Source organism: Bombina bombina, chromosome 6 (genome assembly GCF_027579735.1).
Source record: "Bombina bombina isolate aBomBom1 chromosome 6, aBomBom1.pri, whole genome shotgun sequence".
In the NCBI taxonomy this organism is placed as follows: Eukaryota; Metazoa; Chordata; class Amphibia; order Anura; family Bombinatoridae; genus Bombina; species Bombina bombina.
Genome location: NC_069504.1, coordinates 627933004 through 627948607, shown reverse-complemented (window position 1 = coordinate 627948607; position 15604 = coordinate 627933004). Strand labels below are relative to the sequence as shown.

General features: G+C 38.6%; 2 protein-coding genes across 2 annotated transcripts in view; one reads left to right on the top strand and one right to left on the bottom strand.

The window, feature by feature from the left end:
* Nucleotides 1-15604, bottom strand: part of AGBL1 (AGBL carboxypeptidase 1) — a 1247389-nt gene that overhangs the window by 913998 nt on the left and 317787 nt on the right. Inside the window, exons 13-14 of the mRNA XM_053717645.1 lie at nt 4519-4608; nt 2800-2948 (exon numbers count right to left, since the gene is read on the bottom strand). Of these exons, the coding sequence (XP_053573620.1) occupies nt 2800-2948; nt 4519-4608 (239 nt within the window). The remainder of the gene's footprint in view (nt 1-2799; nt 2949-4518; nt 4609-15604) is intronic.
* Nucleotides 1-15604, top strand: part of LOC128663351 (uncharacterized) — a 172324-nt gene that overhangs the window by 126602 nt on the left and 30118 nt on the right. The gene's annotated exons all lie outside the window — the stretch shown is intronic.

Here is a 15604-nt window from a genome sequence, read left to right as displayed (position 1 = left end):
TGTCTGCCCACCTTCGCTACATACGAGCAGCAGATCTGTTGATCTGCTGGCCCATATGTATCATTACATATGTAATCCCTGCCACTTCATTTGCGCGACCAATTGTGCGACTGAAGGGGCTGTAAATCACAGAGAGCGAGCGAGCGATTTTCCCTCGCTACCTCAGAGGTGGCGTAGGGTTTAAGAAGCAGCGGTCTAATGACTGCACCGCAAGAGCTCCTGAGCAGCTCTCGCTGCTTCACACATAGAGCTATTAGAGGTTGGAAAGAGTGACCACTCTAAATCCCTCTTCCCATATGGGGCATACTACAAAACCCTGTTCTGACTTTTACCAACACTCTAACCAGAAAATGCCCTAAGCTAAAGATGAAGGTTTGTTAAAAATACTTTAAATTGTTATATATGTTTTAAAATATTTATATGTATACCTATTTATCTATATAGCAACAAAGAAGAAAACACTGCAAACCAATATTACGTGCTGTTCAATCAGGTAAGGTTTATTCGTCCACTGGAGACATAAGCAGACATAAAGCACCTGACATATTTCGCGCAGGCGTACCCGCGCTTCATCAGAGGTCTATATATATTTATCTATATATATGTGTGTGTGTAAAGATATATATGGACTTATATATTTGGTCTTAGTTTAAACTAAATCTAAGCAACACCTCAACCAAACCAAGAGTCCAATAATCAATGAAAAATAGTCAGGTTGGGAATAAAAAGACAATCCAACTACTAGATGTGAACAAGACATTTCATAAAGTCATTTGGTTATATGAAAGTTGGTTGGATATTTTTCTCTTACTCTCTGCAGGATATATTAATATTGATATGCGCTGGTATTACAAGTTAGGTGCAATGTGAACGTGACCTCCAGTTCGCATTGAATGGAAGCTTTGTACTCATAAGAATAACCTTCCATAGGGGCATATCTATCAAGCTCCTGCAGGCTCGCCAGAAACAGCAGTTATGAAGCAGCGGTCACGAAGACCGCTGCTCCATAACCTGTCCGCCTGCTCTGAGCAGGCGGACAGACATCACCGGAAATCAACCCGATTGAGTACGATCGGGTTTATGGACACCCCCCTGCTGGCGGCCGCGAGTCTGCAGGGGGTGGCATTGCACCAGCAGCTCTTGTGAGTTGCTGGTGCAATGCTGAATACGGAGAGCGTATTGCTCTCCGTATTCAGCGAGGTCTGGCGGACCTGATCCGCACTGTCGGATCAGGTCCACCAGACTTTAATAAATAGAGGCCATAGTCTCTAATAGAAGCCTCGTTATCATGCCGTCAGAAACGGCATGAGAACTAGTGCAGTGAAGGGGGTAATTTGCACAGGGTAGCAAATTGAAATATATATGTATATGATTATATACATATATATTTATGTGTTAATACGTGTTTAATAGGGGCACACAGGCATTTTTGCCAGAGATCAGCCTATACAGTTTCTCTTGTCAACAGCAAAATTTCATAATTGCCTGTATAGCAATCAATCAAATCAGCTCTTAGCAAACAGAGAGAATAGCAGGTACAGGGTAATAAAGGAGTATGGGCCTATATACACAAGTTTAACCCATTAACTTGTCAACAGCTAAATTTCATAATTGCCTGTATAGCAATCAATCAAATCAGCTCTTAGCAAACAGAGAGACTAGCAGGTACAGGGTAATAAAGGAGTATGGGCCTATATACACAAGTTTAACCCATTAACTTCCAAGCATATCACCAAGGTATAGGATCAATCACTTATAGCATCTCTTGCTCAGCATTAATTATTGTGATGTTAAGTGTGAAGAAAGAATGGCATCTGAAACAAACACTAAGTCTCTTTCAATTTAATGTAACATTAATTCTTCCATACCCCTCAGAAGGATACACACACCGTTTTACAAAACACTCACAAGTCATGAGTATATATAAATACAGAAAGTTTGGAATATTATAAAATATACTATTTACCAATCAGTATTATAATGCCTTCATCGTGGCACTCACTATCATTAACTTATATACTAAGTAAGTGAGAGTACTGACAGGGTTAACTTCAAGCTGCAGGTGTATAGTAATAGCTGAGCATTAGAAGAAGGGATTAGCGCATTTATTTTTAACCAATTAGAATTGTTTAAAGTGTTCTTAAGGCCAAGGAGGACAGACATACACCAGGCTATGATTACGGCAAACTGCCGAAATGCGTAAGCCTGTGTGCTGCGCTCTCTCTCCATACAAGTGGCAGGCTGTCACACCATTTTTGAAATTTTAAAGAAGTTTTTCTAATAAAGACATATTTTACTTATACGGAGTGTGGTGCTACAATTTTTTCTTCCTATGTGTATAAACATATATTTAAAGCGAAGTCCCCAGTCCCCATAGACCACAATGTAAAGGCACTTTTTAGCGCCATTTTTTTTTTCTAACACCCCACACCGCTACTTTTAACCCCTAAACACCGCTTAGTGCAGTTTTGCTTTTTAATGCTCATCTGTTTAATTTGCAAAAAGGTACCACACAATTGTTTTTGGGGGCAATTGGGGCACATATTAAAAATGAATCAGAAGTCTGACCTCTGGCTAATTTTTTGAGCGTTAATTTCAACCGCGAGCTCGCGTAGCAATAACCAGCCACTGGTTATTTATCGCGTGCCCGTAAACTGGCAAATTTACGGGTGTGCTATAAATTAACGCTCTACTTGTAATCTGGGTCTAAAAGGGGAAATATTTTACAATACACTGTCCCTTTAATATATAAGGTATAGTGTTATTTAGAAAAACAAAGAAGCCTATTTTTGCACTTACCATAATTAAACTGGCTGTTAACCTTTTCACAGTTAATGACATTGAAGCGATAAGGAACATTGGCTTTCATTGCACTGACTTCAAAGTAGAACCACTGGTGATGCTCATCAGTATTAACATCGGCATTCATAATCAAGTCATATTCATACCTGTTGCAGAGACAAAACAGAATGAAACCAGAGCCATTTTATCTTCATTTCATTATTATTACATTGAATTATGATGCCACTTTCTCTTTCATTGACCTTTGATAATTTTCTTGAGATTATACAATACATTGTAATACAGGTTAATTCAATACAATAGACACTAATAGCTTTTAATTATAAAATCAATATTTATTTTTTATAAGTTCTCTGTTGAAAATTAACCTTTGCAGATAAAATGTGCATAAACGTCAATGGCAATCATGCCATATATATATCTATTATTCATATAATGCATCAAATAAAAATGGACATAAACCTGTTATGAGCAATACAAATGTAGGGCGAATGATTGAATGAAACTTCATGATATATTATTCAGAAGCGTGATGTCCTGGTGATGCACAAATAGGTGCCTAAACACTGCTCACCACTGCTGGACTGCAATACACATTCATTTACCTAGCTTTTAGCCAATTTACGTTGAATAGTCATTTAAATGGCTGTCAAAGATGGTTTACACAGGTGTAGGATTTTCCTTTTGCGCTGGCCATACTGCTGTAGCTTTTGAGGTTAATACAAGCTGTTAGACTTTAATTATTGCTCCATTCAGTTCCCACTGCAGCCATTAAAGATACAATAAACACATCTTACTTGCTGCAATTGTTTTTCAATAGCCAAATTCACCCACTACTTGCCTCATTTGGAAGAGCCAATTTGGGTTTCATGGTTATTAGTATAAAGTTAATTGTTTTGCTGTTCCTATCTGTTAAAGCCAATAAGGGAAACACATGTAGCAGGATTAGCCTTGAGAAGTTTGCAGTGTGCTTTTGCAATTCTGAGATATGTAACACATACATCTTTAATAAAATGTCATGAATATTTAAGAATAATGTTTAATATATAATTGGTACATGAAAGAGACCCAATATAACATCAGGTTATAGCTGCTAAGCAATACACACTGAGACACTCATTTTCTTTTAAACTACTAGGTTGTTGCATGTTAAATATACAATAGAGCTACACTTAATTCCGGAGAAAACTGTGTCCGTTTGTAAATAGGAATGAGACAGCAAAAGCGAAGCTGTAGTTATTTTATACCAGTCAAATGTAATACCATCGACAACTACATCTGACCATTTGCAATGTAAACTTGCCCTCTGTATAATTAACGGGGCATGAGGGCCAAATATTTTAGTGATGCAGATAGAACATGCAATTTTAAACTACTTTCCAGTTTACTTCTATTATCAAATTTACTTCATTCTCTTGGTATCCTTTGTTGAAGCAGTAGCAATACACTACTGGAAGCTAGCTGAAAGCCAATGACAAGACACATATATGTGCAGCCACCAATCAGCAGCTAATGCCCAGTAGTGCATTGCTGCTCCTGCCTAAGTATGTTTTTCAACAAATGATAACAACAAAATAAAGGTAATTTAATTAAAGGAATAAATTGGAAAGTTGTTTACAAAATTCCATGCCCTATATAAACCATGAAAGAAAAATGTGGGGTTTCATTCCCCGTAAATTTGAGTATGTTGAATTAATTGGCAGCTTGCTTACTTACTCTCTCACATGGATAACTTTATGAAGGTTTCCTGACTCAAATCTTGAATAGAACTTCAAACATTCTATCTCCTCGCAACTTTCTGAAACACTGAAATAAAAAGGTAATCATAGCTTTAACACACATATGACACATGATCTACAACACAGCAACAGATTCTAGAGCACTATACAGCGGGTATGATAAATAAAGAGCATGCAGAGTGAGACAGAAGGATTGCAGTACCCTGCTCTCTGTTGAGTTTACAATCTATGGACTCCATGTACGAAGCAGCGAGAGATGATCCAGAGCCCTTGCGGGGCAGGTTCGCATATGCAAGCCTGCTACCCACAATGTAAGAGGCAGCGGTCATTAGACCACTGCTTTTTACACCCTACACCACCTCTGAAAATCACATAGAGCTCGCTAGCTCTCGGTGATTGACAGCCCTTTCAGTCACGCGATTGGTCATGCGAATGAAGGGGTGGGCATTACACACTGCGAGAACAGATCCGCTGCCCGTATGTAGCGAAGGTGGGCGGACAGCTTCGTAATTTGAGAAGCTGTCCGCCCACCTTTTAGTACATGGAGCCCTATGTGGCAGTTGGAGATAAAAGAAGGGGCTGCAGATATATAATGCAAATTAAGTTACAATTTCAATAGGTGACATTTAAAAGTAGGAAAGTCAAAATTAAACCTGCAAGATTCAGATAGAGCATGTAATTTTAAGTCACTTTTAAATTAACTTCCATTTTAAAATGTGTTTCGTTCTTTTGGTATACCTTGTTGAAAAATAATATGCACATATCCTTAACAAGTGGAAGCTAGCTGCTGATTGGTGCCTGCACAAACTTGTCTCTTGTGATTGGCTGACTAGATGTGTTCAGCTAGCTATCAGTAGTACAATGCTGTTTCTTCAGCAAATAATTACAATAGAATGAAGCAAATTTGATAATAGAAATAAATTAGAAATTTGTTTAAAATGGTATGTTCTATCCATAGCATAAAATAAAATGTTGGGGTTTCCTGTCCCTTTAAGTTAATGTAAAGCATTTGGAATATATAACACATACTATAAAGTTGTGTTTCTCAGTTCCAGTCGTCAATGATTTCTACCTGAGGTCAGGCAGCCAGTTATAATGACTGAGCTAATAAACAGCCTTAGAAAGGAAATGCTTAAAAATCTACCCTGTTATGACTCTTTGAGGACTGAAATTGAGAAACACTGCTATAGAGAATACATACACATACATAAATATGTGTATATGTGCATGTATTTAGGGTAAAGAAAATCTTAAGTTATCACGGATACTTTCTATTCTAAGTCACCAGAAAATGTTCTGGAAAATATATTATAGAAGCACTATTTTTTCCTCTTTCATTGATTTCAAAACGGTGTCAAATAAGAAATGAAATTGGTGTGCAAGTGATTTTTAAATCTTAGGTGAAAAGAACACAAAAAACTAAATTAAAAATATAACAAACATATTTCTTTATTAAAGAGAAAGTAAAGTATAAATTAAACTTTCATAATTCAGATAGGGCATGTAATTTTAAACAATTTTCTAATTTACTTTTATCATCAAATTTGTTTTGTTCTCTTGGTATTCTCAGTTGAAAGCTAAAGCTAGGAAGGCTCATATCCTAAGCCCTTGAAGGTCGCCTCTTATCTGAAGGCATTTGACAGTTTTTCACAGCTAGAGGGTGTTAGTTCATGTGTATAGGGTGTTAGTTCATGTGTTTCATATAGATAACATTGTGCTCATGCACGTGAAGTTATTTAAGAGTCAGCACTAATTTCCTGAAATGCAAGTCTGTCAAAAGATCTGGGATAAGTAGGCAGTCTGCAGAAGCTTAGATACAAGGTAATTACAGAGGTGAAACGTATATTTATATGACAGTGTTAGTAATGCAAAACTGGGGAAAGGTAAAAAGGGATTATCTATCTTTTTAAACAATAATATTTTTGGTGTTTACTTCCTTTAAAGGGACAGTTTACACCAGAATTGTTATTGTTTTAAAAGATATATAATCCCTTTATTACCCATTCCTCAGTTTTGCATAACCAACACAGTTATATTAATATACTTTTAACCTCTGTGATTATCTTGTATCTAAGCCTCTGCAAACTGACCCTTTATTTCACTTCCTATGACAGACTTGCAGTTTAGCCAATCAGTGCCTGCTCCCAGATAACTTCAAGTGCATGAGCACAGTGTTATCTATATGAAATACATGAACTAATACCCTTTAGTGGTGAAAAATTGTTAAAATGCATTCTGAAAAGAGGTGGCCTTCAAGGTCTAAGAAATTAGCATATGAACCTCCTAGGTTAAGCTTTCAACTAAGAATACCAAGAGAACAAAGCAAAATTGGTGATAAAAGTAAATTGGAAACTAGTTTAAAATTACATGCTCTATCTTAATCATGAAAGTTTATTTTGGCCTAGATTGTCCCTTTAAGGTAACAAGATTCCATGATTCCTAACTGCTGGGAATTCATCACCTGGCCACCAGGTGGAGGCAAAGAAAGCCTACACCAGAGCTCAAATTCCCCTCAAATCTTCAATCTGCAAAATACCTTTGAAAAGGTCCGGCCGTGATCCGGATGAAATGAGTAGGGTTTCTGGGAAGCAACAGCTTATGTTACACATAGCTGCTGGAGCTGAGATTTCTCCTCATGCTGGGGGACGCTCCGGCCTGAAGTGATGTCAGACGCCAACTTTTTTGCTGACGGCAAGGAAAAGACCTGTGTTGTTCAGTTCGTATAGGGATTCGGAACCCAGCCATCAGTCACGCCAAAAAGCTTAACCTTTTGTGGACACTGATCTTCTAAAATTTTAATGTAAGTGCTTATGTATTACTGCACTTTTGTTTTTAAATAAACCTATTGAGCCGTTCTTGCGCTTTCCTATTCATTTTCTATTGCATCCTCAAATGCCTACTATCTGCAAAACTGATTTGTCCTCAATCTGTGAACTCTTCTCATGAAGGTTCTACAGAATGTTCCCTGGGTTTCAAGGAGCACTTAACGTCCACTATATCTGAGGTTTTCGCGGACTATTTCCTCTACTTCTGCTAGAGATGATTTACCTAATTCATCTGCTTCTGCCAAGGAATTTTATGATTCAGACTTTGAGGCTTATATTTTATACTCTGGGGGTGAACTGTCTTTGGAAGCCTTGTCTTCTAATTCAGAGAGGCATTTTTTACTTTTTAAGTTGAGCCCTTTCAATCCTTACATAAGGAAGTATTACAGACTTTAGGGGTTCAGGAATCTAATCCGGTAGAGGATAAGGCTGTAAAACAATTAGTCTGTTGAAGTTTTCCCTGTTTCAGACACAGTGACTTAAATTATTTCTAAGGAATGGGACAAACCTGAAGTTCCTTTCCTTCTTTCCCCAAAACGTAAGAAGATGTTTTCAGTTCCAGCTTCTAAGTTAGAACTTTGGGAAACCATTCCAAAAGTAGATGGCGAAATTTCTACTTTGGTGAAAAGGATCACTATTCTTCTGGAAGACATCTAGGAAGTTGGAAAGCTATCTCAGGAAAGCGGTTATTCAAGGGGGACTTTTGTTTCAGCTAGCTGTTGGTATTGCTTGCGTCACTGGTGAGGCATCACTTATGGTGCAATTCCTTCTCAAAGTTAGTATCATTTGAATCTTAATTAGAAGATATTCACAGGAACATATACAGTTCTTAAGATTGGCTAAGCCCTTTATTTATTATAAGGTTATTGAGATTATTTTCAATAATGCAGAGAATACAGCTCTAGTTGTTCTTACTGGAGGGGCATTGTGGTCTGCAGACATGATTTCTAAGACCAGACTCTTGTCTTTATCCTTTTAAGGGAAAATCCTGTTTGGGCCAGGTTTGGACTATTATCTACACTGTTACTGGTGGCAAAGTAGCTATTCTTCCTCAGAATAAGAAATCCTCAGTGTATTCAGGATCTAGAAAAAGTGGAGGTGATTGTCCCTCTTCCTCTGTCAGAACAGGGAAGGAGTTTTACTCCAACCTCTTTATTGTGATAAAGAAGGAAATAAACTTCAGACCCATTTTGGATCTAAAAGCTTTAAAAAAATTCTTGAGGATTCCCTCTTAGAAGGAAACTATCAGATCTATCCTTCTGTTAGTCCAATGGGGACAACATAGATTTGAAGGATGCTTAACTTCACATTCCTATTCACAAGAGGCATCTTCAGTTCTTTTCTTTTGCCTTTCTGGACAGACATTTTCATTATGCAGCTTTTCCCTTTGGACTAGCTACAGCACCCAGAGTTTTTACTAAAGTTCTGGGGGCTCTGCTGTCTGCTGTCATTGCTCAGGGTATAGCTGAAGCACCATACTTGGACTATATTTTGGTTCACGTGCCATCTTTACCTTTAGCGACTACTCATACCAAAAAACTGCTATAGTTTCATCGCAATCATGGCTGGAAGGTAAATGATCCCAAGAGTTCTCTAATTCCTCTCACACAAGTGTCCTTCTTGGGGTTGATTACAGATTCAGTGTCAATTCAACTGCACCTAACAGATCAATACAATCTCAAACTTCAATCTGCTTGTTGAAATATTCATTCAGTAACTCTGGCTTTATTGTATGGAGGTAGTGGGGTCTAATGGTTGCAGTATCAGGCACCATTCCATTTGCCAGGTTACACCTTGGCCCACTTCAGCTATGCATGCTAAAGAAGTGGAATAGGGATTACACCCATCTCTCGCAGTCAATTAAGTTGGATTCCTTGGTCAGATATCTCCCAATCTGGTTTCCTTGGGAATGTCTTTTCTTCACCCATCCTGGGAAATAATTACCACAGGCATGAGTCTATCAGGTTAGGGTGTGGTCTGGGGCCTTTAAAGATCTCAGGGAGTTTGGTCTCCTCAAGAGGCGAGGTTACCAATCAGAATCTGTGCAAACTTCTGACCACTTCAGACTTGGGGGCCTATCTTTCAAGCTCCAAAAGGAGCTTGAAGGCTCGTGTTTCTAGCGAGTCTTCAGACTCACCAGAAACAGCAGTTATGAAGCAGCGGTCGCAAAGACCGCTGCTCCATAACCCTGTCTGCCTGCTCTGACAGGCAGACAGGAATCGCAACAATTCAACCCGATCGAGTACGATCAGGTTGATTGACAGCTCCCAGCTGGCGGCCCATTGGCCGCGAGTCTGCAGGGGGCAGCGTTGCACCAGCAGCTCTTGTGAGCTGCTGGTGCAATGTTAAATGCGGAGAGCATATTGCTCTCCGCATTCAGCAATGTCTTGCGGACCTGATCCCCACTGTCGGATCAGGTCCACAAGACATTTCTTAAATATGCCTCTTGGCCTCTTCTAAGGTCAGTGCAATTAATTTGGTTTCAATCCAATGACATCAAAGTAGTAGTCTAGGTAAATCACCAAGGCGGTACTTACAGTTCCCTAGCAATGAAACAGGCATCTCGCATTCCAACTTGGGCGGAATCCCACCAGTGAACCATTTCAGCAATCCACATTTCAAGAGTCAACAACTAGGAAGCAGATTACTTGAGTCATCAGACTCTTAATTTGGGGAAATGGTGCCTCAATAAGAATATTTTCATTTGGTTATATGTTGGGGCCTACCAGAGATAGACTGGCGTACCGTTTAAATCACAAACTGCCCAGATAATTGCGTGAGATCCAGGGATCCTAAAGCAGAACTTATAGATGGCTTAGCCTTGGCCATTTCCTGTAGTTTATCTTTTCCCGCCTATTGTGCTTCTTCCGAGAGTGATTGCTCAAATCAAACAGGAACATACTTCTGCAATTCTAATAGCTCCTGCGTGACTTTGCAGGACTTGGTATGCCAATCTTGTCCAGTTTTCCAGCAAGGTATCTTCCTCAGCATTCAGATCTGTTATCTCAAGATCCCTTCATATATCAAAATCTTCGATCACTCAACTTGACTTCTTAGAGGTTGAACAGTTAATCCTTAGCCAGAGGTATTTTTCTAACTCAGTGGTATTTACACTGATTCAGGCTTTTAAACCTGTTACGAGGAACACTTATTACAAGGTTTGGAAGACTTATCTTTTTTGGTGTGTGAAGTAAGATAAAACTTGGCATTCTTTTAGAATTCCTTGCATTCTTCAATTTTGGCAAGATGACAGATAAGGGTCTGTAGGTCAGGACATTGAAGTGTCATATTTCTGTGCTTTCTGTTCTAGTTCATAAAAAGCTTGATAAAATTATATATAGTCATGATTTTGTTCAAGCTCTAGTTCAAATCAGACCAATCATAAGGCTGATTTCTGCTCCAAGGAATCTCAATTTAGTTTTGAGAGATTTTTAATTTCATCCATTTGAACATATGCACAAATTGAACCTTCAGTTGTTGTCCTGGAAGGTTTTGTTTCTTCTTCTTCCAGGAGGGTATCCGAGTTGTCAGCTCTTTCCTGCGATCTTCCGTATCTAGTGTTCCATTAAAACAAAGCTGTTTTGTATACTGATTCTAGTTTCTTACCTAAAGTGGTTTCTTCTGTGAATATTAATCAGGAAATTGTGACACCTTCCATATGTCCAAATCCCCCCAAAAAAATAAAGAAAGTTTGTTACACAATTTGGATGTGGCTAGGGCTCTGAAATTCTTCAAGCCACTAAATAGTTTATTCAGTCCTGCAGCTTATTTGTTTTTTCTTAGGTAAATGCAAGAGTCAGAAGGCAGCCTCTGTTTCCCAAGCTTCCTGGTTGAAAAGTATGATTAACAATGCTTACTTGGAGGTGGGTCAGTCTCTGACATTACGTATTACAGCTCATTCAACTCACTCACTGTCTACTTCCTGGACCTTTAAAAAAAAAAGCTTCAGTATATCAAATTTGCAAGGCAGCAACTTGGTCATCTTAGCATACTTATATTAAATGTGATCATTTTGATGTGTTTGCCTTGGCTGAGGTAGCTTTTGGCAGAAAAGTTCTTCAGACTGTCATTTCAGGTAATTAGGTACCTGCCTTTTTATTTGTCCCACCCATTTTTATATGGACTCCACAGATTGGGTATTAATTCCCAACAGTTAGGAATCATGGACTCTCAACACCTGAAGAAAGAAAACAATTTATTCTTACCTGAAAAATTCATTTTTTTTTTTTGGCTGCGAAAGTCCAAAAACCCATCCATTTTTCCATTTTGTGGTTGGCGGCAGCACTGGTTTGCAACTCTTTCCCTTATTGTCTTTTCTACTTTCTGTATTCTTGGCTATAAAATAGACTGGGAGATACAGGGAAGTGGGAAAGTTCTGGTGTAGGGTGTATTTGTTTCCTCCTGGTGGTTAGGTGATGAATTCCCAACAGTTATGAATTATGGACTTTCACCACCAAGAAAGAAATTAATTTATCAGGTAAGAATAAATTATGTTTTTAGGCTTTTCAAGAAAGTTTGCACAAGACGTTCATAGAAGTAAAAAATATTCCGCTAAAGCAAAAATAAACATAGCAGCTAAACCAATATTGGTGTTAACATGTGAACTGAGCATGTGCAATAGCTAATATTGGCAAATATATTAAAAAAAGACACTAGAAAAAGGAAAAAAATGTCAAGAGGTTCAAAGTGTAAACCGAGTCTAACCCTAACACCCCCTAACTTAAATATAATTAAAATAAATCTAAATAAAACTAACAATTATTACCTAAATAATTGCTATTTAAAACTTAAAAAACCCCAAAGTAGCTGCAATATTAACTAATATTTATATTGTAGCTAGCTTAGATTTTATTTTTATTTCACAGGTAAGTTTGTATTTATTTTAACTAGGTAGACTAGTTAGTAAATAGTTATTAAATATTTATTAATATTATTATTATTATCGGTTATTTGTAGAGCACCAACCGATTCTGCAGCGCTGTAAACAGAGGGTAGTACAACAAAACAATTAAAGGGATCAAATGGGTAGAGGGCCCTGCCAAGAGTTGCAATGTTGTAATTAGCTCTTAAGAAGGTGATCTACAGACAGCTGGACTTAAGGGGGTTCAAGGGATAGCAATCGAGGCATGGAACTGGTATAAAGTAAGGTTAGCATAGGTTGTATGCATCCCTGAACAGTAGAGTCTTTAGGGAGCGCTTGAAGCTTTCAAAACTAGGGGAGAGTCTTGTGGGGCGAGGCAGAGAGTTCCACAAGATGGGAGCCAGTCTGGAGAAGTCCTGTAAACGGGAGTGTGATGAGGTAACCAGAGAAGAGGAGAGTAGGAGGTCATGAGCAGAGCGAAGGGGACGGAAGGGAGAGTATCTGGAGACAAGGTCTGAGATGTAGGGGGGAGCAGTGCAGTTGAGGGCTTTGTATGTCAGAGTGAGAATTTTGTGTTTGATCCTAGAGGCAAGAGTAAGCCAGTGAAGGGATTGGCAGAGAGGAGCAGCAGATGAAGAGTGACGTGTAAGGAAGATGAGTCTGGCAGAGGCATTCATTATAGATTGTAAAGGAGCTAGGCGGCAGGTGGGGAGACCAGAGAGGACAGAGTTGCAGTAATCAAGGCGGGAAAGAATGAGAGAGTGGATTAAAATCTTAGTTTTGTCTTGTGTAAGGAAGGGAACCGAGGACAGAGCCTTGTGGTACTCCGACAGAAAGTGGTGATGGGGCAGAGGAGGCCCCAGAGAAGGCTACACTAAAGGTACGGTTTGACAGGTAGGAAGAGAGCCACCACAGGGCTGTGTCACAGATGCCGAAGGATTGGAGGGTTTGGAGCAAAAGAGGGTGGTCAACAGTGTCAAAGGCTGCGGACAGATCAAGGAGGATAAGCAGAGAGAAGTGGCCTTTTGATTTTGCTGTAAGTAGGTCATTGGTGACCTTAACAATAGCTGTCTCTGTGGAGTGATAGGGACAAAATCCAGATTGCAGTGGGTCAAGAAGGGAGTTTAATGTAAGGAAATGGGATAGGCGTGCATATAGTAGTTTTTCGAGAAGCTTTGAGGCAAGAGGGAGGAGGGAAATAGGGCGGTAGTTGGATGGGGAGGTAGTATCAAGGGAAGGTTTTTTGAGAATAGGTGTGACCAGTGCATGTTTCATTGATGAGGGAATGTACTAGTGCTGAGGGAGAGGTTGAAAATGTGTGTTAGTATAGCTACCTAGATAAAATAAATACAAATTTACCTGTAAAATAAAACCTAACCTGCCTTACACTAAAACCTAACATTACAATAAAATAAAATAAATTAAGTTAATAAAATACAATTATCTAAATTACAAAAAAAATACTAAATTACACAAAATAAAAAATGAAATTATCAAAAATAAAAACGAATTACTCCTAATCTAATAGCCCTATCAAAATAAAAAAGCCCACCCAAAATAAAAAAAAACCTAGCCTACACTAAACTGCCAATGGCCCTTAAAAGGGCCTTTTGCAGGGCATTGCCCCCAAGAAATCAGCTCTTTTACCCGTTCAAAAAATACAAACACCCCCCAACAGTAAAACCCACCACCCACCCAACCAAACCTCCCAAAAAACCCTATCTAAATAAACTTAAGCTAACCATTGTCCTGAAAAGGGCATTTGGATGGGCATTGCCCTTAAAAGGACATTCAGCTCTTTTACATTGCCCAAACCCTAAGCTAAAAATAGAACCCACCCAATAAACCCTTAAAATCCTAACACTAACCCCCGACGATTTACTTACAGTTTTCGAAGACCGGACATCCATCCTCATCCACGCGGCAGAAGTCTTCATCCAAGCAGGCAGAAGTCTTCATCCAGACGGCATCTTCTATCTTCATCCATCCGGTGCGGAGCGGGTCCATCTTCAAGACATCCGGCGCGGAGCATCCTCTTCTTCCTATCGCTGCTGTAGAATGAAGTTTCCCATTAAGTGACGTCATCCTGATGGCGTCCCTTACATTCCAATTGGTTGATAGAATTCTATTAGCCAATAGAAATTAAAGGTGAAAAATCATATTGGCTGTTGCAATCAACCAATAGGATTGAGCTTGCATTCTATTGGCTGATTGGAATAGCCAATAGAATGCAAGCTCAATCCTATTGGCTGATTGCAACAGCCAATAGAATTAAAGCTCAATCCTATTGGCTGATTGCAACAGTCAATAGGATTTTATTGTAATGTTAGGTTTTAGTGTAAGGCAGGTTAGGTTTTATTTTACAGGTAAATTTGTATTTATTTTAACTAGGTAGCTAGTAAATAGTTAATAACTATTTACTAACTAGTCTACCTAGTTAAAATAAATACAAACTTACCTGTGAAATAAAAATAAAACCTAAGATAGATACAATATAACTATTAGGTATATTGTAGTTAGCTTATTTTTTTTTACAGGTAAGTATTTAGTTTTAAATAAGAATTATTTAGGAAATAATTGTAAGTTTAATTTAGATTTATTTTAATTATATTTAAGTTAGGGGGGTTAGGGTTAGACTTAGGGTTACGTTAGGGTTAGGGTTATGCTTAAAGTTAGGTTTATGTTAGGGTTAGGTTTAGGGGTTGATATATTTATTTAGTGTTAGTGATGTGGGAGGCCAGAGGTTTAGGGGTTAATAACTTTAGTATAGTGGCGGTGACATTGGGGGTGGCAGATTAGGGTTAATAACTTTAATGTAGGTGGCGGCGATATCGGGAGCGGTAGATTAGGGGTTAATAGTTTTATTTCGGTGGCGGTGATGTTGGTAGCAGATTAGGGGTTAATAACTGTATGTAGGTGACGCTGATATCAGTGGCGGCAGATTAGGGGTTAATAACTGTAATGTAGGTGGCGGCAATGTTAGGGGCAGCAGATTAGGGGTGTTTAGATGTGTTTTTTATATTAGGGTTATAGGTTTAAACGTAACTTTTTCTTTCCCCATAGACATCAATGGGGCTGCATTACAGAGCTTTTGTTTCCAAGATCACAGGTGTTATGCTTTTTTTTAGTCGACTCTCCCCATTGATGTCTATGGGGAAATCGTGCACGAGCACGTCAAAACACTGCTTGTAATTGCCCTATCAAAATAAAAAAGCCCCCCAAAATAAAATAAAACCTAGCCTACACTAAACTGTCAATGGCCCTTAAAAGGGCCTTTTGCAGGGGATTGCCCCAAAGAAATCAGCTCTTTTACCTGTAAAAAATAAATAAATACAAAACAACCCCCCAACAGTAAAACCCACCACCCACACAACCAA